Below are 24059 nucleotides of genomic sequence, written 5' to 3'. Positions count from 1 at the left end.
CGCTATTATGTTTCAGAATATCTTAAAGGCCCTTGTATTCCAAAGACGAACTAAGCTTTTTACAGGTTTAAAAAAGCTTTAACGGGTTTGGAACGACATGGGGGTAAGTGATTAATGACAAAATTGTCATTTTGGGGTTGAGTAACCCTTTTTAATACCCATGGCTTTTTAATATTGGATCATCCCTAGATATAACAATGCACTTATGGCTATTGAAGTCAATGATATTGACCATTTAGATTTCACTGATGCTATTTGGAATTTCTCATAGGCATCTCTCACTTTCTGTTTGACTTTCTTCTACTTGTATAAAAGAAAATGCTTTTTAACATAGTTCGGTTTGACACACTGATTGCATCATTAGCGCGAGACGGTAGGAGGGAAGGGCCACGTCCTTGCTTGTGTTTTTCTCAGCAAGTGTTTCAACCTCAGCCCCGCTACCCACCCAACCATCCTGACACCGTTTGGTGTCGAGACGTTTCGCATTGGCTCTTGTTCTCACCACCTGAGACTTCTTAACGCTTTGTCAGATCTGAGCTGTTTGTGCCAAGGCTAAACTTTCGTAAACTGTGAGCATTTGTCAGATTGCTTTTTTTTTTTTAACTCTATTCTTTTTTCCTTTTTTAGTTTTACCCCTCCCTCTTTCTATCATCAATCTTTCACGGTGCCTGGCTGGTTGGCCACAGTCACTGAGCAGTAAGGAGCTTGTCACGGCTTCAGGGAGTACAGCTCAGGGAGTTTGACTGGCCTCTTGGGTCCCGCTCTTCTGCCTGATGGCTATTAGTCACTGCCAATTACCCACAGTTCTTTGCAGGGCCACAGACTAAGCAACCTGACAGTCTGCTCAGTCTCACGTCTGTCACAGTGCTATTCTCAATGCCTTCCAACATACAATATGCAGCATCATGGCACGTAATCTTTGTTTACCTTTAGCAGGTTTCCCCAAACATTTCCGCTGTCTTCCATTGGTCAAGCAAACAGATAATCCCTCCCCCAATACGCTCTCTTGGCTATACTTCAAAACAAACTACACAAGTGATATTTAGGGAAAAACGTTTTGAAGAGCATCGAACGACAAATCCAAACCATTATACATTGGTGGTTAGCCGTCATGCATTAGTCTGCACTACAGTGTGAAATCATCAGATAGGACCTAAATTTTCCTGTGGTGGAGCTGGTAGAACCATCGAAGACGGTTTTGCTACATTGGCTGTTTTGGTTTTATCGAATTTCAAAGACAGTCAAAGAGTGGAGAGAGGGAAAAAACATGAGTGAATTGATTAAAGTTTCATTTGGCTGTGTTGAATGGCTCCTGTTGTAAATCACTGAGGTTCTTTTGTAATGAGAAGTGAATGAGAGATTTAAAATCTCCTCACATGTAAGCTGAGATTTTCATTCCCCAGTACACATACTTGCAGACTCTGTAAACCACCCACCTACATGCGTTCATGAACATTCACATTCGGCTCCATCTGTAAAAGTTGTTCTACAAGTCATATTCTTAACATCAAACCACTGCTGTTCCCAAATTACACAGGTTTTTTTTTTTCTTTCTTCAGATCTTGTTAGTTACATCATACATCCAAAATGAATGTGGTTTTATTTCATTGCCATTGTTCTAGTAAATTGTGTCTGTATTTTTTTTGTAATTTCTGTTTTATGTTATAGCACAATAGCTCCTTTTCTGTGTGTTATCTTTAAATAATTAGTCTAAATAAGTTTACATGTCATGTTTGTTGTAGTAAGGTGTTCGAAAATGGTATTGTCGTTATTCTGAAACATTATTAAATATTTTCAGATGTACAATACATGTTCAATAAGCAGAAATGTCTTTGTTTCTGTGTTTCTCAACTGGGTTTTCAGTTAAATTATAGGAATTTTTTAATGAATCAGTCAAAGAGACTCACCAAGTTTTTTTGTAATATGAAAATGAACTTAAAGAATAAAATATGTAATGTATGTCAGAATAATATATATATATATATATATATATATATATATATATATATATATATATATATATATATATATATATATATATATATATACATGTGTATATATATGTATATGTAGATTGTATATACACATAGTTGTAACAAATTTGGGATGTTATATGAATACATTTTCTTATTTGTGTTAATTTTGATATTATGCATTTTGAAATTTATATTGCAATGTTTATCATATCACACATATCCGGGGTCTGGATATAAAATAGCTTGAGGTCCAGTAATGAACACTCCTCACTAGCCGAGGTCCCGACCTTTATATACCTAAAAACATGAATTGATGATTTTTGCCAGACCAGGGTATCTGCAGGATATTTAGGCAAAAAATTACTGAAAAAAAAAAAAATAAATATAAATAAATACAGACCTGCACAAATAAAATAACAATGACTGTAAAAAGCATGATTTATAGTTCAGATACAGGTTTTCACAAAAACAAAAGGTTTTACAACATGATAAACCTTTAAACCGTTAAAGAAATCATTTATATTAATTTAAACAATTATTATAAATCAGTTTTATTAATTAAATAACAGAAATATATTTTACTGTCATAATTGTTTACATTTTTATAATGCATTATCCTCTTTGCAATCCACCAGTTTACATTTACAACTCTGCATGTTTGCAGCGTAAAAACATGGGATGATTTTCACATTGGTCTGAACAAAAACTGCAAAACGTCTTATTGAAAATGCAATTTTTTCTCTGCCAGTAGGAGGCGCTTTTGGAACAGCAGAAATATAGCGGTTTCCCTGGTAACAACAGAACACTGACTGTGAAACGTGCAGTGCTCATATTTATTCAATGAAATCATTGCCTTTTGAAGTTTAATCGTCATATTAAGCCATATCGCAATTCTTGTCTTTCCGTCCCCAAATTTAAGACCTCTTGAAATCATAATAAAGACTTTTTTTTGTAACTTGATGTGCCTGATATGAATTTGATTTTATTAGAAAATTTATTCGGATTGGAGTCCGCCAGTTGGCGACCCCTGATAAATAGTTTGCTAATGGCCAGTCCTAATAGTAAGCAGCTCCTTAGCAGTTTGATGTTTGAATGCATACTTTACTGTCAATATACACTACAGTTCAAATCAATAATATTGTAAAAAAGTTTACAATTTAAAATAACTGCGTTCTATTTAAAATGATTTTAAAGCATGATTTATTCCTGTGGTGCAAAGCTGAAGTTCCAGCATCATTACTCCAGTCTTCAGTGTCACATGATCCTTCAAAAATCATTCTGATATGCTGGTTTGCTGCTCAAGACACATCATACTTATGTTTTAAACAGCTTAATATTTTTGTGGAAACCATGATACATTTATTTGTGTAGGATTTTTTGACAAAGGTTTCATTCATCAAACAGCTTTCAGTAGAAAATATAAATCTTTTGTAACATTATAAATGTCTCTGTTGTCACTTCTGATCGATTTAATATACCCTGTTTTTCTTTAAAAAAAAAAAAAAAGTCCTACTAACCCCAAACTTTTCAACGGTAGTGTACAAACCGTTTAAATGTGTTTCCCTCCACACTGTACACACGCATCGCTGAGTTTGTTGATGGCAACCTCTCTTTACTCATCTAAAACTCCTCAGTCTGAAACCTTTGTCAATGAAGCATCCATGGATGAACTCCTCGCATAGCAAACCAGACAGCCTAACTCTCTCTCTGTCTCTATCTGTCTTTTTTTTTCTGTTCCAGTGGGCACCCCATATTACATGTCTCCCGAGCGAATACACGAAAACGGATATAACTTCAAATCTGACATCTGGTCGCTAGGCTGCCTGCTCTATGAGGTAAGGTATAGAAATCCATCCCATCACTCCCCAACATCCCAACCCTCTCTAACTCTCCCATTCTCTTCCTGAGCTTCTGCCAGAGCTGTTCGTCTCCTTTTGTGAGATGCAATCCTACACCTTGCAGTTTGTCGTGAAAATTACAATATGGTTTTGTACTCTGAGGTAAATGGTTTCCACAAAGGATACCTGGAGTATGTTCCCGAGCTGATGAGGAAATTTGAATGACATTTACATGTGTTTTAAATAACATCCACTGCTCTTGCTACGAAATGATACTGACTGCTTTGATTAGGCTTTAACAGCATACGCTTCTCCATGACACAGTGGACCAGTTTTCTTTTCAGCTCTCAGTCTAAATTGAAGATGAAGTTGCAAGGAGGTCAGCTGTGTTTTTTCGGCTGTGATAAATGTTAAGACCTTAAAGGGATAGTTCACCCAAAAATGGAAGTTTTGTCATTATTTAATCACCTTCATGTCATTCCATACCTTTTTCAATGAAACTCGAAAGGTATATTTTTGGAGAACATCTGTGCCTCTCTTTTCAGTATAATGTAAGTGAATGTGAACTGGAGCTGTCAAGCTTCAAAATGACAAAAAAAAGCACAATAAAAGTGGTCTATTTGACTCTATTCCAAGTTTTCTGAAGTCATACGGTAAAATTAAATTTAAGTTGCTATTCATTAATATTTTTCACCTCCAGTGAGCTGTTGCAATTAGGGTAAGCAATGATTGGATCAATGAGTCATTGAGAACCAAATCAGCCAATTTGTGAATGAGTCATTCACATAGTTTTGTGAACTGGACCAATTGATATTTTCAAAAGATTATTACATTTATTAAAAAGAATGATTCATTCATAATCATTGCTCTCATAAATGCACCGAGAAGAGCTACTGTGGACAGATTTTCAGTAAATAACTACAGATTGTGGTCTATTTAAAAAAAAATGCGAAGCTTCAGAAAACTTGTAATACATATGACTCATATGAATCCTTTTTATGATACTTTAACATGCTCTTTTGTCATTTTGAGGCTTGGAAGCCAAAATATCCAAATGCAAGAGGTAAAAATGTTTGGGCTGACAGTGAATGAATATGATTTGTAAGTTACCATTTGTTTCTTCTTCTCAAATAGATTTTTGAGTTTGATTAGATTTAACAGAGAATTGATTCATTATTTTTAAAATGTTTTGATAGCAGTGATTCTCAATTTTTTTGACCCCATTTAATACTTCTTTTGTAATAAAAATAAACTCAAAATGTGTCAGTTTAATGTTGTATATCTTAATTTTTAGTTAATTTTACTTAATGTGTTAATGTAACAACATTTAAGTCATTTGAAGACTTACAGGGCCCTCATGGAAGGCCCTCTGGATAAAAACCACTGTATAGGATTTAATAATGTATCTTAGACAAGAAAATAAAGACAAACTATTTCAGACTATAGAAATTAACTGGAAAGGAAATCATTTCTGTAGGTTTATGAATGCTTCATTCAGAAGTTTCTTTAAATTGATAAAAATTAACTGCCTGGATATTCTTAAAAATGTCCATTTTGTGCTCAACAAAAGACAGTCAGTCTTTAAAATAACATTGAGGTGAGTAAATGATAATAGTATTGTAATTTTCAGGGAAACTGTCCCTTTAAGCTTCTGACAGCGTGAGATCTGACATAACAGATCTTGTGAAATCGCAGATCCCTGTTTAAAAGAGGGCATTTTGTGTGTGTTTTTTTTGGCCCTGGTTTCCTCTTAACCAGGTGACTCAGGCCACCTGGAATGGGAAGCAGCAATCCATAAATGACACAATGCTTGTTCCCATGGGATGTACTGGCTACTACCAAAAACTGGTGCATAAACACACACAAGCAGACGCAAATTCACTCTTGCACAGTGTGGAAATAGACACATTGTTAGTCCGGTACCCGTTCTTTCCCTTCAATCCCCTGAGTGTTTTTTTCCCTCACCGCTTCGTCTTTTGCCTCTTTTTTTTTTGGGAGGAAGCTTACCAGTAGATACACCTCGCAAAGTGCCTGGGGCTGAAAAACAACCATCTGAGTTCACCGCTGCTTGGAGACAGTGTTTCTTGGCACTAATTAGTCTCCCATAAAGCACCAGGCCCATCAGTGTGATCAGTCGGCCCTGGTTAGCAGTGGCCATGGGTCAGCCAAGTGCGGGGAGAAGGCAAACGGGGAACAGTTGTGATCTCTTAAGCTTCTGTTAAAGCCAGGTCCGAGCTCGGCCTCGAACAGACCGGCGCTGTCGCCCCTTGGTACATGAAGACTTTCATCTTGTCCCGCATCCAGCAGGTCACATGACCTGGAGGAGGCGGGGAGCTGGGAGGTGAGTTCACGTAGTAGAGAGTATCAAGTCATTGATGTACCATACTCACTTTTTATGGTCATTTTGAAATAATTTATAGAGGGGACAAAAAGAATGTTGTGTCTTTTATTGACGTCATTTCATACATATAGGCCCATATATGATGTATGTCCGTTTTTCATTATTTATTTTGTAGTGTGTGGGTAATCTTTTCTTAGAAGACATCGAAAGCTAGCTGAAGTGCTGTACTACGAATTGGTCTTTGCAGACTTTGTGCCATCTTCCTTGATCCTCATTGATCATTTTGTGTGAAAGGCCTATCCTGTGGTACAGCAATTCCGTTATTCTGAGAGCATGATCTTCAATCGATCTGTTATGGGGATTCGAGGAGGTCGGGGCGGTGCAATCTGTTTGAGGTCATGATGCCTCGATTGTAAAATCATCAATACCGATGCATTGTATTCCTCAATATGCATCTGCTATTCCGTTTGATGCCGATGCTTGCAGTTGGTGCTCATTTGGTCAGCTGATGTGGCTGGCCGGCCATCCTGTGATGAATAGGAGGGGTGCAGGACAAGGCCAGAGTTGGGGTTGACTCCCCAACGGCCTTCACGGCAGACGGGACACATGCTCTCCACTGTGCATCTGTCAATAGCACTGCACAGTACTGCACGGTCCATCTGCATTATTGACAGCTCTCTGCAACATAGAGAAAATGTGTGGTTTTGTGGTAAGTGGAAGAATTGAGAGTCGCACTGTCTGTTTGGGTGTTTAGTTCATATTTTGAGCATTCAGTAAAGTACCTAATAAATGTTTTAGTAGGCTGAAAGCTAACTGCTGTAAACTTATAGCCAAGTTTTTTGCAGCCATTCACACACATCCATACGCGTGCGTGAAATTGTTAAAGTGAAATTAAAGAGTATTGATGAAAATGACAAAACTACTATTACAATTTCTTTTTATGAAATATGTATGTTCCAAAACTGTTTTATTCTAAAACTAGAGAAAATCCAAGTGCCGGGTCCAATTTGAGGTTGATATATTAAAAAACTGAGCTTTCTGTAAGATTTAGTTTGAATGCAGTACCAGACATTTCCACTAGATGAAATTGATTTCCTGGTGGTTTCCACTGCAAGATTTTAAACTTTCTGTATATGTATTCATTTTTAAATGTGTGCTCATTAGCAGGTTCAAAACCTTTACCAAGTTCTGCCCTTTCCAATTAATTTGAAATTGATATAATAATTTAAAATAAATAATTTTTTTTTTTTTTTGGTACAAAAAAAAAAAAAACTCAAAAACTTTATTGGTAAATAGTTAGTGAATGGTAGGTTCCTTAAAGCCCAAACCATTATTTTTGTTTTCTTCATGTACAAAAAGTGGATTCTGTGTCACTTCATAATGTTCCGGTTTGAACCACCTGATGCGGGATATGAGAGCTTTCTTGACGATGTCTTTCCTACTTTCCTGGACCTTGACACGGTTATTTTCTTTTGGCAGTCTATGGGACAGTCGCAAGCCTTCCCTGGTTTTCCAAACCAAAAATATCTGAAACTTTGTTACTGAAGATGCACAAAGCTTTTACGGGTTTGGAACGACATGGGGGTAAGTGATTAATGACAAAATTTTCATTTTGGGGTGGAGTAACTCTTTAAGACTTAGTGAATCATGTAGGTCAGGGGTCGGCAACCTTTTCAGCATGACGTGCCATTTTTTATTTTTCTGGTTAAGCACTGTGTCAAAACCCCCCAACCCTACCCCCCCTTTTTGTTCATGCATTAAGGTAATTAATACAGTACATAACCTTTTTTTATTAACGATAAAAAAAAACAATATCTTATAATTTTTTTCAATGCACCATAATTTTCGAGGATTAATTTTCATTTTTTTTTTTTTTTTTTACTTTTCAAATGTTTCTTGAATAACAAATATACAGTGTGACCGTACTGAACACCACTGTATGTGTGTGTGTGTGTCAGTGATGCGCGGGTTTGATCCATGAGGGTGCCTGCGGGTCACCCCGGTTACGACAGTCTCCCCAACAAAAAAACATTTTTAATGCTCTCGGGTCACGGTCGCAATCCGGGTCGTTTTGAAAATAAAGATGCCAATTAAACAACCTGTGTAATTACTATCTTACTAACACAATTTGGAAATCCATAGGCTTACCCTTTATTGGCTTGAAGAACTGGCGCGAAGCTGACGCATGAGCTCCAGTCTCGTGATGTTGGGAATTTCGGTTTCTTTTCCGCAAACTCGGTTCTTTGGACCGGTGATTAAAAAAGACGGTTGAAAAAAACTTCACCGGTTTCCTTTTACAATACCTCGACTATGACGTCGTGGCGATGACGTAATGCTTTCAAGTCTATCAAACATAAACTTATTAAGTCGTAATCATAACGTTTAGTCAGTAAAAACCGCATAATCATGAAAAGTTTTACATTACGTTTTGCAACAACGCACCCAAATACAGTACAGTAATATAGGCATACGATGATTTAAGTCTTGCAGATATAAAGTAACTAATCCAGCACAGAATCCCATGATCCCCTTACGTATACATAATCCTTGCGATTTATTTGTTATTAAATACCTACAGGTACGTTTTCACCAGATGGCCCTCATTCAAGCACTCGGTTTCCCCGAGCACATAACATTAGCACAGAAATCAGTTCAGAATCATCACCAAAAGACCATTCGTTTCATGACGCCGCTGTGTGTCAGTCTGGCTTTCGCAGCTGAATCACGCATGCGCCGTAGCATCATCTCCTCGTTTTTCTCAAATCGACTGTCTGAATGAAACGTTCTCCGGTTCAGTGTACTCTGACTGGTTCTTGACTCAAGAACGCGAACCCGCTCCTACACCGTCACGCTTGCAGTTCAGTATCATCACTGTCATGCGCTTCTTGTCCGGTGAGTGACGACATTCCGCCCATTAAAAATATAAATGTGCGTCCTTGAAGCGCCCGTTTTCTAACGTAGCCTATTTACTTAAACTTCTTAGAGAAATATCAAGGGTAGATGTTTCAGATGCCATCATATGCGAAAATTCAAAATCATATACTATATTTAATGTTTTTTTTCAAAATTATCATTAGGGACAGTTTTGGCAGTCGCTGGACATATGGTAGGGACACGTCCCCCTGGCGTCCCCCCCTAATTCTAACGCCCCTGCGCTACCATGAGCATTTACTACTTTAAAAATTGCGGGTCAGGAAGCTGGTTCGGGTACAATAGTTTTCTTTTTTTCTTTTTGTGGTCCGAGTTGCGGGCGGCTTAGTTTAAAACTTCGGTCGAGTGCGGTTGTTTAACATTGACCTGCGCATCACTGGTGTGTGTGTGACAAGGCCAATGCTTAACCATTCAGTTTAAATAACTGTTCATATTACTGCCTGCTTTGACGCAGACATTTACACACAAATCTTGCTCTCTCTCTTTCTCTCTCTCTCTCGTCGCTCTCTCTTTCTCTCTTTCTCTTAAATAGTGACATATTTGAGAATTTTTTTTTGAGTTTCCATCCTTGAGGTATACTGTCGGGTCATGGGGGTGGTACATTTCACTCATAAAACATATCGTTAAAATGACTACTATTGGAAATGATTTTGCAGCTTCATCTTACCTCACTATTTACTGCCCTTGTGCACTCTGCTTTCTGTGAACCAGTAACCCCGCTACTTTGATTTTGATTGGCCATATCACTCCAGTTTTGAAATTGAACGATCGCTGTTATACCCTGAGGCTTTGATCTGAAAGCGCCTAGGATTGCAGTGTCTCGCCACATCCGTAGCCTAGCACAAGTTAATTCCTCAACACTTTATAATTGTATTTATTCGCCTTACAGTCTTTTGACTATGAGAAGTTTATATACCTCAAATTTAGTCAGGACAGTTTTCCCTATTGTTTCGCACAGGTTGCCTGAATCATTTTGCCTGAACTGATTCAGTATTCCAAATCACAGATTTGATCAAAAGTCCCCCCACTACGTGCATTGAATTCATCTTTCAGTTGACTAAATTTTAACCTTGAATCAACCACAAATTTTTATTATGGAATTCTCTTCTATTAGTCTCCTTCCCCCACTATGAAGACCATTTCTGTGGCTGTAGTAGCCTATGATCTCCTAACCCATCTTGGAGCACTCATGCATTGTGTTTTGGTGTTGATTTTATGATGCTGAAAATGACAGGATCGTCTCAAGCTACCCAGATGGCCCTCTCCGTGTCCTCGCCGTTTCCACCCCGCACCATCTCCACTCTCTATTAAAGACATAACCCGAGTTCCTATTGGTGGATCTCTGTGCTCACGGTCTGTCCCGGCCTTTGAAGTCTCTTAAACCCTTCGTATAGCCGTTCGTAAAGGGTTTTCAGATTTATGTATGGCATAGATACGAGGCTTGAGACCGTTGCTCTCCTCTTCTCGCAAAAACCGAGGCCAGGTTTCCTGCTCCACAGTTTTTCCAATTAAAACTGTGAAGTCACATCGTCGTTTACGACCATGTTTTTCAGTAGACATCGGAGAGGAAAACCGAATCGGATTCACAAGATCGGTAAAGCAACAATATTAGCATGCAACCCCATGCAGATGTGTTGTTGCATTTTTGATATTGTTTGGCTAATGATATTTTCATTAATAAGAATCTTAGGGTCCGTAGTTGCTTGGGATGCGGTGTAGGCCCTTCGTTTCCCATAGTTCGGGAGGTTTTAATATTCAAATTTTAAGGAGCAGAGTTTTTGAGAAGTGTTATCCCACAACCTGCCTAGAAACCATCCTCAAGACCGTTTGAGCTAATTAAATCCGCAACCCGAATCCTATTCAAATATGAGTACCCATTATAAGCCTGGGTGTCTTCTCACCACGGATCTCAGATTTTAATTTGAGCTTATGTAATTAATTGGCCCCGCCGTGTAACAGCTGCGAATACTCATGTTCTTTAAAGATGCTTTGGGAGAGCGGCGTACGTGAACGCCGGCATCTCGGAAGAACTCTTAACATTCTGATGAGCCGCCGCACCCATGTTTTGCTAATGATGCATAAAACCGAGAAGCGTTGCACACTCATTCAGCAAATTTACAAACATAACACGTGTCTGAAACTTTTCTTCTCGGGTGATGGTGCTCCTAAGAGGAGAAGTGGAGATTTTTCCTCTTCTCATTTGTTAGAGGAAAAACCCAGAGAGCTTTAAACATCACTATGTGTGTTGGTTTAGGCATTCATACAAGTCAGTGCTGTTTGTGGCTTCAGAAAGGGAGACTTTTTTAAGTCGCAGAATAGGATTGTTCATATTTATTGTGTTCCTTCCTTATGCCTGCGCCTCCATTTGATTAATATATCATTAAAGAAGTGTGTGAGAAGGATGAGCAGAATGAAATTATGGTTTTCTCACACTCGAACATGACTCTTCCATGGCTCTTGAAACCCAGGACCTTCACTAGGAGATTAATTGGCATGCAAAGAGTTCAATGAAGTACAAAGATCAATATTAAGATGGAGAATCAAAGATCCCTAATTGAGATAACCAGTGGTTTATTTTCATGGTTTATGGCTAATACCCAATAAATGGCTGACATTCAATTCTATACTCCTTTTTTTTCAAAATACGATCCACTGTTTTTTTTTTTTTTTTTTAAAGATATATATATAAAACACCGCTCAATCATCTTAAGTTCTACAAGTGAATTTTAAGCCTTCCGTCATCATATGTGTTGGTATGGAATGGAGATTTTCAAAGATTACATTTACCGTGCGATTATTAATTTACTAGATGGTCTTAAGGATTCAAATATACGATAGCAAAGTTTTAATCTGATGTAAAAACCAGAGTAAAGAGATGCATAAAAATGTATTATTGACCACTACGATACATAAAAAGAAATATATATTGTCCACTTACCAATATCGTACTAATGTGTTACTGTGGTATATATATATGCTTTGTATTAAAAAAAAAAAAAATAACTCTTAAACAGGGTAAACTCTAAATTAGTAGTTTAATTTTGAAATAGTATTTAACCTCACTAAATCAATCATCCATTTATTTACCAACAAAGCTATTTTATGGTAAATCGGACAGAAATAGCTCTTACTGCAGGTTACCACTTTGTACGGTGTGGGTACATATTTAACTATATAAAATGTTTATAGACAACCACTGGCACAATGACATAAACCTAAAATTTCATGCTGTAGTCGACACTTTAACAGTTTATTTATTTTCTCACCTATAGCCTAGTGGCATGCGTCAACATAAACCCCATTGCCTCTTCACATGTCCGCGAGTCTCGTTCTCGAGGACAAATAATGATTGATTGCGTTTTCAATTTGGTAGCTGTGATTTGTTGTGCCAAAATGTGTGAATTTTAATCATAATGCAAGTTCACGTTTTATTCTCAGTGGCTACACAAGGGGCCGCTGTGTTGCGCAAAACTGGTATTTTAACAACCATTTCAAAACTTAAAACTTTAACTCTTTTTCTTTTGGAATATAACAATGAAAATCCATTTTAATGCCATAAAAACTGTCGCCGCCCCCCCGAGCCAGTGTTTTTTTTCTTTTTTCTGAATTTGTGCCTGCATTTGCATGCAGAAAAAAAAAACGTTTAAATGCTCCTGTATAATAATATTCTGTAAAAATATAGTATTGGCCTTAGTGGTTCACCCATTAAAAAGGTATTGTAGCAAGCTAGGGCAGTCCGGGTTGTATCCGGTAGGTATTAGACAAGAGTCTGTTTTTGTCTTCCTATCTGGGTGGCCATATGTGTTTGTCTTTAGTTATTTTTCCTTCCTGTTGTGATATTGTGAGCACCCATCCCCCCCACACTATCGTGTGGTGTGTGTTTCTGAGCAGGTGTTGGCTGTTTTGTAACGTGTCGGGTGTGTGTATTTGTGTCAGTGCACTTATGTGTTGGTGGTTGAGATTCTGTTTTAGTATGTTCTTCTGAGCTTTGGTGTCTGTGTGTGCGTTTTTTTCCCCTCTTTTGTGTGTGCGTGTGAGTGTGTAAACGCGTGTGGTCCTTTTTTTGCCACCACCGTGCAATGGTAGCCGAAGCCCCGCAGACAGACAGGCGGCCACGTGGTGCGGGTGATCTTCTGGATACCATGAGGGTAGCTGCTGTGCTCCGGGGGTCCGGGAGCAAGTCGAATCATACTGGCCCTCGCCTGGGCGCCCCGAATCAAATTAGCCTGAAAAATTCAGGGCCGGGAGCACGGGCGAGCACTGTCCAGGGCCAATAGCGGCCCAGGATCTAATGAACCAATGAATATTGCAAAAACTCCAAAAGAAAAACAGGACAGAGTTGACACTTTTCATCTGTCCAGACAGCAGAGATGCTGGAACAATATGGTGGTCCTTGTTTTTAAAAACCCGTTGCTGACGTACAGCTGCTACTAACTCGCCCCCCTGGACCCCCCTCTGCGGCCAACACTTCCACAGGTAGCGCACACCAGCATGTAAACATTCAATTGCCGCTACAAGCGTTTTCATCGCGCTAAATGCCGTTCTATGGTACTGCACATTGCAATTATATCCCCCGAGGAACTCATCGCAGAGCAGCGGCACACTGCCGAGACAGATTGTGGCTAGTGAAATTACTCTATTAGGTATTCATCTACTGTATATGAATGGGGAAAAAAAAAGATTTACTTTTACTTTTTTTTTTTTTTCTTTTTTTTGTCTGGACACCCAAAATGCAGTCTGGCCAAAAATTCACTCATTCACCGAGGCTCATTACTGTCACAGAAAAGACACACACCACATCCCATCCCTGTAACTGATGGAGGAACAAGAAGGACATCAAATCTAGCATTTATCTGCAAAAAAAATTGGCTTTGCGTCCATTATTTTTATCCTACCTATCAGAAAGAAAAATTTTAGTGTATATATATATATAATTATATATATATATATATATATATATAATTATATATATATATTATAATATATATATTTACCTGTGCAAGTTCTTCTCTATTTTTAATCTTATATCAGGGTATACTTGGTGAGGTTTGTCGGTGCACTTTTACCAGTGGATTAAAGATTGCCTCTTCACTGACAACTCCCCCCCCCCCCCCCATTTTTGTTTGGTATGCATCTTTAACTTTTTTTTTTAAAACCACATTTTTATGATGTAGGTACCAAAATATCAAAGGTACGAAACAGTATATAGAAAACAGCTGACACGGATTTACGCTTTTCGACACTTCACGATTTAGTAAATTATAGCAGCTCGAATAGCATTGTTATATATAGTATTTAATTGATGTTTCGCTTGTGTTATCTTGATTTGATGCGCCAAACTGTATCGTTCTTTTTTGCTTTCCTAGTGCAACCACAAAGTGCACCCAAAGATCCTGCAATTCAGTTTTTCTCTCATTTCTACTCTCTTTTCGTAATATATTTGCAATGATTGTTCATTTTAATAGCTTAGATATGTGCAATCAGTGGTGTGTGATTGTGTTCTGAAATCCTGAGTACCATCAAAGTTTATTATTTAATTTTTTTTAATCAATATAAATTGATTGGTTTAACATACACTTGGTTAAATCCACATTACTTACACTATCAGTAGAAAAAATCTATTTTATCTGTAAATAAAGTAGATTCTCATCAAGTTACTGTTTTAAAGCATTTAATATTTATGCCAAAAGATAAACTCAAAGTCAGTAAACCATTACACATGTATTTTATTTGTGAACTTAGGTTCAGCTATTCTTTTAGGGTCTAATATTTAATTTCTAACTATTTTTGGAATTTTTCGGATCAGCAATCATCAAAGATCGGTAACTATTGGTCACATTAAATTTATTTAAATTTCACCAAGCTGATTACTCACTACAAATGTTCTTGTTTACCACAATTTTTTAATTAGTACCTTCCCATTAACGCTATTATAGTTGTTCTTTCAGACTGGTTAGCGAATGCGGAAACATCCTAACTGAGGTGGATTATCGCATGAAACAATCGCAGCAACATAAGCTATTCCATATTACTTTTCCCCCAGTCATTCGTAGTTACCACCCAACCCCTAACTCCCCCGCACACTTTAGGGAGTCTTTAAAAGTGATTGGTCTCAGGGATGCAAGAGAGATGCCGATTCTGCTTCTGTACCTGCTGGTGTCGCTATTGGTCGGTCGGTTTTTAGAAACACAAGCATCACGTTTATAATGTTATATTTAGGAATATTGTTTTTTTTAGTTTTTTTTTTCCTCATCCAATATTTTTAGATCAGAGAAAAACCCCCTGATTTGAGTACATATTATATATTGCTCAAATGCATACAATAAATTGATAGTATCGATATAAATGAGATCATGTCATATTTCGATTAATTAACAACAGCTTTTGATGTTTTTGGTAGAAGCAGTAGTGGATCTAAACTTTCCAGATGGGGGGACATGAACTCACAATTTCGCTTGTTATTCAGCTCTTTTTGCTTTAGCAAAGTCATGGCCGATTGTTTCACAGAAATCTGCTAAATGTCCCTGTCCTTTTTTGCATCCGTAGTTACTTTTTTTCACGCAGTATTCTTTTTTGGGATCAAAAGAACTTTTACAATAAAAAATGCAACACCACACAAGCTAACAACTCTTTCTTACATACAAGTGGTGAATACGTAAAAAAATGAGTGACTTTTTTGGAAACTTTGGTAATAGACTATGTTTCCATATGTCCACTGTAACCCTGTTTTTGGCTGTTGTGGCATGCGGCGTGACCCTTCTGCCGTGGTCCTTTTGGACTTAGCTAACAACGAGTTTTACTCTGGCCAGTTTAGATCATATAACAATAAGTTTCTGTTGCTGTAGAGCACTACCTGTTATAGAACATCCCAGTCCTCCCCGTTCCCACTGCAGTGATTAGATAGGGACTCCCATTCCTTCCTCCACCCCTCACCGTTCCCATTTCGTGCGGAGCAGCGAGGACTCCGGCTCTGCGTCCATGAGTTCTGCCACTCTGCGCATCCTTCCTCTTACAGCCCCGACCGTCGTTTCGCCTCGCTCTATCACTACCCCCCTCACCGCCCACCACCGTTTAACTCGCTCGCCGTTTCCTCTTCTGAGCCTTCTATGTCAATTTAATTGAGTTCTCTGTCCAATTGGTGCATTTGGCTTCGTGCGAGTACCTGGGTGTGCTTGCTGCTTGCATCTGGAAAGCTTTTTTCTGCAAAGTCCCCTCCCCCCAGTCGTGGATTTGGCTTGGAGCTGTTTTGCCAGTCTGCTTTTGCAGTATCATTCTAATCTCATAACGTCTCAAGCAATCGCCTTCCTGGCTGAGCGGTATTGCAGGCTGCGTCAGGCTCCATGAATGCACTGCATGTCTTCAGTCCACCATGATTTATGTCCTGGAATTGTGACGGCGACAGTGTTTGTTTTTTCCCACAAAACATATACTGAAAAGCTGAAATGTCACAGTCCTTTTTCTAAGGCTTAGTGGACAGACGTCCATATATTCCTTTGGAAGTGTTTCAGACCAGATATAGAAGCTATTGGCCCTGGTTGGCAATGTGTCCAATTAATGTGTCAAGATTTATTATGACCAACTTAGAGTTCATGCACTTTTTTAAAGTATTGGTTCTATTGGAGATACTTGCCTTCTGTAGTTAGTGGTAAAGCACGTCATCATTTACTCACTCTCATGTCGTTCAAAACCTGTATGACTTTGTTTCTTCTGCGGAACACAGAAGATATTTTTAAAAAGCATGTAAGTGTTTTTTTCCAAACTGTAGTCATAGGTCCCTGATGGGGTTGTTTTCATTTACATTATGGACAAAAAAAATCCAATAGGATCCCCCATAATTGTGGCGATAGAAAATATACAGTCACAACATAAAAATAAAAATTAAATAAATACATTTCGGTTTCTGATGAAGTAATTGACCAAAACAGTGAAATTTTATTATCTTGTCTCCGATGCCTGTTCCCTGACTACATTGTCATTTTGAAGATGTTCCAACCATTTTTATGCCTAATTGAAAGTCCGTGGATTCAAAACGAACCAACTTTGGACCCCATTGACTTCCATTGTATGTGAAAAAAACAAAAAATCCACCCGGATATTTCCAAAAGTCTGTTCTGGAAAACGTGAGGGTGAAAAAATGAATTTTCTGTCAAAAAGTTTAATTCGCTTGTCTTATTATGACATGTTTTGGTCCTGTGTCAGCATCCTTTTGGCCCATACAACATGGTGAGCAGTGTGGACTCACTTCACCTTGATTGTAAAAATGATGCTTTGATCTCGCACTTCATAAATTAACTACAAATACAACTACCAAAAGCTAAACCGCCTATAAGTTTAAATGTATTATATGATGAAAAATTTCATTAATGTAACGCACAGTGTCTTGGGAGTGACATGATACATGCTCTGTAGACTTGACTCTGAGCTTTCTGACGTCTTGAGCAAACAGATGCAGTTGTCTGCTTCCTCTGTGCTGGTACCATTTTTTTGGGTGTAGTCTCTTCCCCAAACGTCAGTCCCGCTTTATGAAGGATTTAGTGTGCGTTGCAGGATTGATATGAAGGAGATATGGGTATTACTCACCTCCAGGTGTTAACTCTGAAGTCATTTAAAATGAAATAACAGTAACATATAAGTAATTGAATTCAATTTTCACCTAGTTTTACCATTGATGAAATTTGCAAACTTAAAGGAATGAATATTTACATTGGAAATGATCATGATATAACCGTGCCATTTGGTCCATACGAATTTGTAATCCATTTTTTAAGCTAACAACTCCTATAACCAACGTCCTTCTCTCAAAAGTGCCTTGACTTTTTTGTTTTCCTCCTTCACATAGAAAGGGCCGCCTGCAGAGGAAAACTTCTAACGGGGACAAATGAACCTCTACCTCTGTGGTAAAAAGTATGGAGCAGTGTGACTACCCACCACACCGTCTACCATTACTTCTGAAGAGGTATTTCCAAGCACAAGAGATTTTTTACACACTTTCTTTTCGGTATTTCATTCTTCTGAAGTTGCTGTCACAGTGAACATTATCACTAGTTTCACACACAAAATCCAGTCATCTCGTAGAAGAATCCACGCAATTAGGAACGCAAATTTGCCGTGATATTTTTCCAAAATGTGCCTCACCTCAAATTTTCTGTGATTTCCGTCACCTCTCTGTCATCCTAATGTTCATGCTTTTCTTTCCTCAGTCGAAAAGAAATTAAGAAGGTTTGTGAGGAAACATTTCCAGATTGTTCTCCAGATAGTGGCTCAATGGGACCATGAGTTGAAGGTTCAAATTTGCAATTTCAAATGCAGCTTCCGACAAAGGATTACTGTGTGTGACCTTCGCAACATGATTATCCATTGTGAATCATGCATTGCCGCATTTGCAGAGCTGGTGCAGATGAGCATTTGGTGTTAAAAAGTATACAGTTTTATGTTAAAAAAAATGACTGATCGGTTTCACTAATGAGAACCCCTTTTCTTCAGCTGGGATCGGTAAGCCCTTTAAAGCTGCATTGAAACTGCAATTTACCGTCAACCCCTGATCCCCATTGAAGTCCAATATCAATGCACGTGAAAAATACTGGAATGTTTCTCTCAAAAACCTTAATTTCTTTGTGACTGAAGATTTTTTTTTTTTTTTTTTTTTTTTTTCTTTTTTTTTTTTTTGTCTTTTTTTTTTTTTTTTTTTTTTTTTTTCTTGTTTTTTTTTTTTTCTTTGAGATTTGTTTTTTTTTTTTCTTTTGTTTGTTTGGTTTTTTTTGTTGTTTTTTATGTTTTTTTTTGTTCTTTTTTTCTTTTTTTTTTTTTTTTGTCTTGTTTTTTTGTTGTTGTTGTTTGTTTATATTTTTGTTTGTTTGTTTTGTTTTTTTTTTGTTGTTGTTTTTTATTTTTTTATTTTTTTTGGGGTCACAGTTCCCTGTTGAGAAAAGTTTTGATTTTTTTAGTTTCTCTATGTGTTTTTGTTCCTTTTTACTGTGAGTGAATCTTTTTTTTTTTTTTTTTTTTTTTTTTTTTTTTTTTTTTTTTTTTTTTTTTTTTTTTTTTGTTTTTTTTGGCGTACGCAAAAACTTGTTTATTTTTGTTTGTTTGTTTTTTGTTTTCAACATCCGCATTCTGTGGAATAGACGCTTTTTTTTTTTTTTTACCCCGTTTTCTATTGCTTTTTTCCCCAGTTTGGGTAGTTTTTGTTTTGTTTTTTTTGTGTTTTTTTTTTTTTTTTTTTTTCTTTTTTTTTCTTTTTTTTTGTTTTTGTTTGTTTTTTTTTTTCTTTTTTTTTGTGTTCTTTTGAAAACAACCCATTTTTTTTTTTTTTTTTTTTTTTTTATTTTTTTTTTTTTTTTTTTTTTTTTTTTTATTTTTTTTTTTTTTTGTTGATTTTATTTTTGTTGAGTTTTTTTAGCGTGTTAATTTTTGTTTATTGTTGTGCGGGGACAGTTTTTTTTTTTTTTTTGTATTTTTTTAAGCTTCTTTTTTTTTTTTTTTTGTTGTTTTTTTCGAACATTTTTGTTTTTTTTTTTTTTAGTTTTGAAGAACTTGATTGTTTTTTTTTTTTTTTTTTGTGTCATTTGAGTTTTTTTTTTTTTTTGATTTTTTTTTTTGTTTTGTTTTTTTTTTTTTTTTTTTTTTTTGATCGTTGTTTTTTTTTTTTTTTTTTTTCTTTTGTTTTTTTTTTTGTTTTGTTTTTTTTTTTCTTTTTTTTTACAAAGTTTTGTTTTTTTTTTTTTTTTTTTTTTTTTTTGTTACCTTTTTTTTGTTTTTTTTTTGTCAAAAAGACAGCAACCATTGTTATATATATAATTTATGTGTAAGTTAGTTGGTGTGGATGGTCAATGGCAATGTCCTCCAAGAAAATTAAGCAAAAGTTTTAAAGGAAGAAAAAAAATTACAATTTTATGATCAAATTACATTGTTCAAGTTTTATAATTTTTTTTTATTTGTGATTTAGTTGTATTATGTCGGTCCATTGGTGTTCTCAATAAAAAATGTAAAAATAAATGCACAAAGGGGGGTTTTTTTTCAGAAAAAATTGCACAAATCCAATTACTGTTTTTAATTTTTAAAATATTTTAACGTTTAAATTTGTATTACATGTGTATTTTTAATTTATATATATCACACACAGACACGTTTTACGAATTCAAAAATCTATTTTATTTTTATTCTCATTTTTGGCAAAGTTTGCATCGCAACCCATGAACAATTTGAAGTTTGTGAATGTTAATAAGCTGTGAAGCAGGTTTTTTTAGCTTTGTGTTCTTCATTATAAATATCAGAACAGCGGTATCTCTCGTCTAACCATTTTACCCCGAATATCAAAATGAATTATGATTTAGAAACTAAAAAACATGTTCACGTAGTAGAGAGTATCAAGTCATTGATGTACCATACTCACTTTTTATGGTCATTTTGAAATAATTTATAGAGGGGACAAAAAGAATGTTGTGTCTTTTATTGACGGTCATTTCATTACATATAGGCCCCAGATATTGTGGATGTCCGTTTTTCATTATTTATTTTGGAGTGCTGTGTGTAAATATTTTCTTAGAAGACAATCGACAGCTAGCTGAAGTGCTGTACTACGAATTGGTACTTTGCAGACTTTGTGCCATCTTCCATTGATCCTCAGTGATGCTATTTTGTGTGAAAGGCCTATCCTGTGGTACATGCAATTCCTTTTAGTGCGGAGAGCATGATCTTTCAGTCGATCTGTTATGAGGGATTCGAGGAGGGCGGGGGCGGTGCAAGCTGTTGGAGAGTCCAGGAGTGCCTCGATTTGAAAATCATCAATACCGATACATTGTATTCCTCAATATGCATTTTTCTGCTATTCCCGTTTGATGCCGATGCTCGCAGTATGGTGCCCATGTTGTCAGCTGATTTGGCTGGCCGTCCATCCCCTGGATGAATAGGATGGGTGTCAGGACAAGGCCAGAGTTGGGGTTGACTCCCCAACGGCCTTCACGGCAGACGGGACACATGCTCTCCACTGTGCATCTGTCAATAGCACTGCACAGTACTGCACGGGATCCCATCCTCATTATTGACATCTTCTCTGCAACATAGAGAATATGTGTGGTTTTTGTGGTAATGTGTGAAGATTGATAGTCGCACTGTCCTGGTTTGGGTGTTTAGTTCCATATTTTTGAAGGCATTCAGTAAAGTACCTATAAATGTTTTAGTAGGCTGACAGTCGAACTGCTGTTAAACTTATAGCCAAGTTTTTTGCAGCCGAGTCACACACACCCATACGCGTGCGTGGAAAATTGTTTACAAGTGAAATTAAAGTAGTAGTTGATGAAAAATGACCAAAAATACTAATTACAATTTCTTTTATGAAATATGTATTTTCCAAAACATGTTTTATTCTAAAACTAAGAGAAAATCAAAGTTCGTGTTCCAATTTTGAGGTTGATATATTAAAAAACTGAGCTTTCTGTAAGATTTAAGTTTGAATGCAGTACCAGAACAGTTTTTTCACTAGATTGAAAATTGGATTTCCTGTTTGTTTCCCAATGCAAGATTTTAAACTTTCTGTATCATGTATATCATTTTTAAATGTGTGCTCATATAGCAGGTGCAAAAACCTTTACCAAGTTCTGCAACCTTTCCAATTAAATTTTGTAAATGCTAATAATAATTTAAACAATAAATAATTTTTTTTTTTTTTTGGTACAAAAAAAAAAAAAACTCAAAAACTTTATTGGTAAAGATTTGATGAAAAATGTGTAGGTTTCTTAAAGCCCAAACCATTATTTTTGTTTTCTTCATGTACAAAAAGTGGATTCTGTGTCACTTCATAATGTTCCGGTTTGAACCACCTGATGCGGGAGATGAGACGATTCTTGACCATGTCCTTTCATACTTTCCTGGACCGTGACACTGTTATTTTCTTTTGGCAGTCCTATGGGACAGTCCTCAAGCCTTCCCTGGTTTTCCAATCCAAAAATACTCTTAAACTGTGTTGCTTAAGATGAACAAAGCTTTTAACGGGTTTTGGGACGACAAGGGGGGGAAGTGAATTAATGACAAAGTTTCATTTTGGGGTGGAGTAACTCTTTAAGACTTAGTGAATCATGTAGGTCAGGGGTCGGCAAACCTTTTTCGCAATGACGTGCCATTTTTTATTTTTTTTCTGTTTTCGCACTGTGTCAAAACCCCCCAAACCCTACCACCCCTTTTTGTTCAGGCATTAAGGTACTTAAGACCGTACAGTACACCTTTTTGTTATTATACGATAAAAAAAAAACAATAGTCTTATAATTTTTTTCAATGCACCATATGTCTGGAGGATTTTTTTTTTGTGCATTTTTTTTTTTGTTTTTTAATTTTTGCAAATTTGTTTTCTTTAATAACAAATATACAGTGGTGACCGTACTGAACACCACTGTATGTGTGTGTGTGGTGTCAGTGACTGCTCGAAGTTTGATCCAAAATGAGCGGTGCCTGCGGGTCACCCGCTGTTTCGACAGTCTCCCAAACCAAAAAATATTTTTAATGCTATTCGAGTCACGGGTCGCAATCCGGGTCGTTTTGAAAATAAAGATGCCAATTAAACAACCTGTGTAATTTAGATATTACTAGACAGGCACAATTTGGAAATACATAGTCTTACACTTTATTGGCTTGAAGAACTGGCGCGAAGGATGACGCATGAGCTCCAGTCTCGTGATGTTGGAAATTTCGGTTTCTTTTCCGCAAACTCGGTTCTTTTGGACCATTTGATTAAAAAAAACGGTTTAAAAAACACGTTCACCGGTTTCCTTTTACAATACCTCGACGTAATGACGTTCATTGGCTATGACGCACTAATGCCTTCAAGTCTATCAAACATTTAAAATATAATTAAGTCGTAATCATAACGTTTAGGCAGTTAAAAACCTCCATAATCATGAAAAGTCTTACAATTACTTTTTGCAACAACGCACCCAAATACAGTAACAGTAATAATGTGCATACGATGGTTTAAGTCTTGAAGATATAAAGTAAATAATCCAGCACAGAATCCCATGAACCACTTACGTATACCATACTCCATTGCGATTTATTTGTTTATTAAATAAACTTACAGGTAGGGTTTTCACCAGATTGCCCTCATTTCAAGCACTCGGTTTCCCCGCGCACAATACCATTAGCACAGAAATCAGTTCAGAATCAATCACCAAAATAACCAGTTTCGGTTCATGACGCCGCTGTGTGTCAGTCCTGCTTTCGCAGCTGAATCACGCATGCGCCATATCATCAGCTCCTCGTTTTTCTCAAATCGACGGGCTGAATGAAACGTTCTCCGGTTCAGTGTACTGCTGACTGTTTCTTGACTCAAGAACGCGAACCCGCTCCTACACCGTCACGCTTGCAGTTCAGTATCATCAGCTGTCATGCGCTTCTTGTCCGGTGATTGACGACATTCCGCCCCTTAAAAATATAAATGTGCGTCCTTGAACGCGCCCGTTTTCTAACGTAGCCTATTTACTTAAACTTCTTAGGTAGAAATATCAAGGGTATGATTGTTTCAGATGCCCTCATATGCGAAAATTACAAATCATATACTATATTTAATGTTTTTTTTCAAAATTAGCATTAGGGACAGTTTTGGCAGTCGCTGGACATATGGTAGGGAAAAAACCACTCCCCCTGGCGTCCCCCCCCTAATTCTAACGCCCCTTCGCTACCATGATGAGTTTACTACTTTTAAAAATTGCGGGTCAGGAAGCTGGTTCGGGGACAATAGTTATTCTTTTTTTCTTTTTGTGGTCCGAGTTGCGGCGTGCTTAGTTGAAAACGTCGGTCGGGTGCGAGTTGTTTAACATTGACCTGCGCATCACTGGTGTGTGTGTGACAAGGCCAATGCATTAAAACCATTCAGTTTAAATAACTGTTCTATATTAATGACAACTGCTTAGACGCAGACAGTTACACACAAATCTTGCTCTCTCTCTTTTCTCTCTCTCTCTCGTCGCTCTCTCTTTCTCTCTT

General features: G+C 37.0%; 1 protein-coding gene across 1 annotated transcript in view; it reads left to right on the top strand.

Moving 5' to 3' along the window:
• nek7 (NIMA-related kinase 7) overlaps positions 1–24059 on the top strand; it is an 87533-nt gene that overhangs the window by 49014 nt on the left and 14460 nt on the right. Inside the window, exon 8 of the mRNA XM_042748620.1 lies at positions 3717–3811. Within this exon, the coding sequence (XP_042604554.1) occupies positions 3717–3811 (95 nt within the window). The remainder of the gene's footprint in view (positions 1–3716; positions 3812–24059) is intronic.

Source organism: Cyprinus carpio, chromosome B22 (genome assembly GCF_018340385.1).
Source record: "Cyprinus carpio isolate SPL01 chromosome B22, ASM1834038v1, whole genome shotgun sequence".
In the NCBI taxonomy this organism is placed as follows: Eukaryota; Metazoa; Chordata; class Actinopteri; order Cypriniformes; family Cyprinidae; genus Cyprinus; species Cyprinus carpio.
The sequence above is the reverse complement of the archived record's forward strand: the minus strand, read 5'-3'. Positions and strand labels throughout refer to the sequence as shown.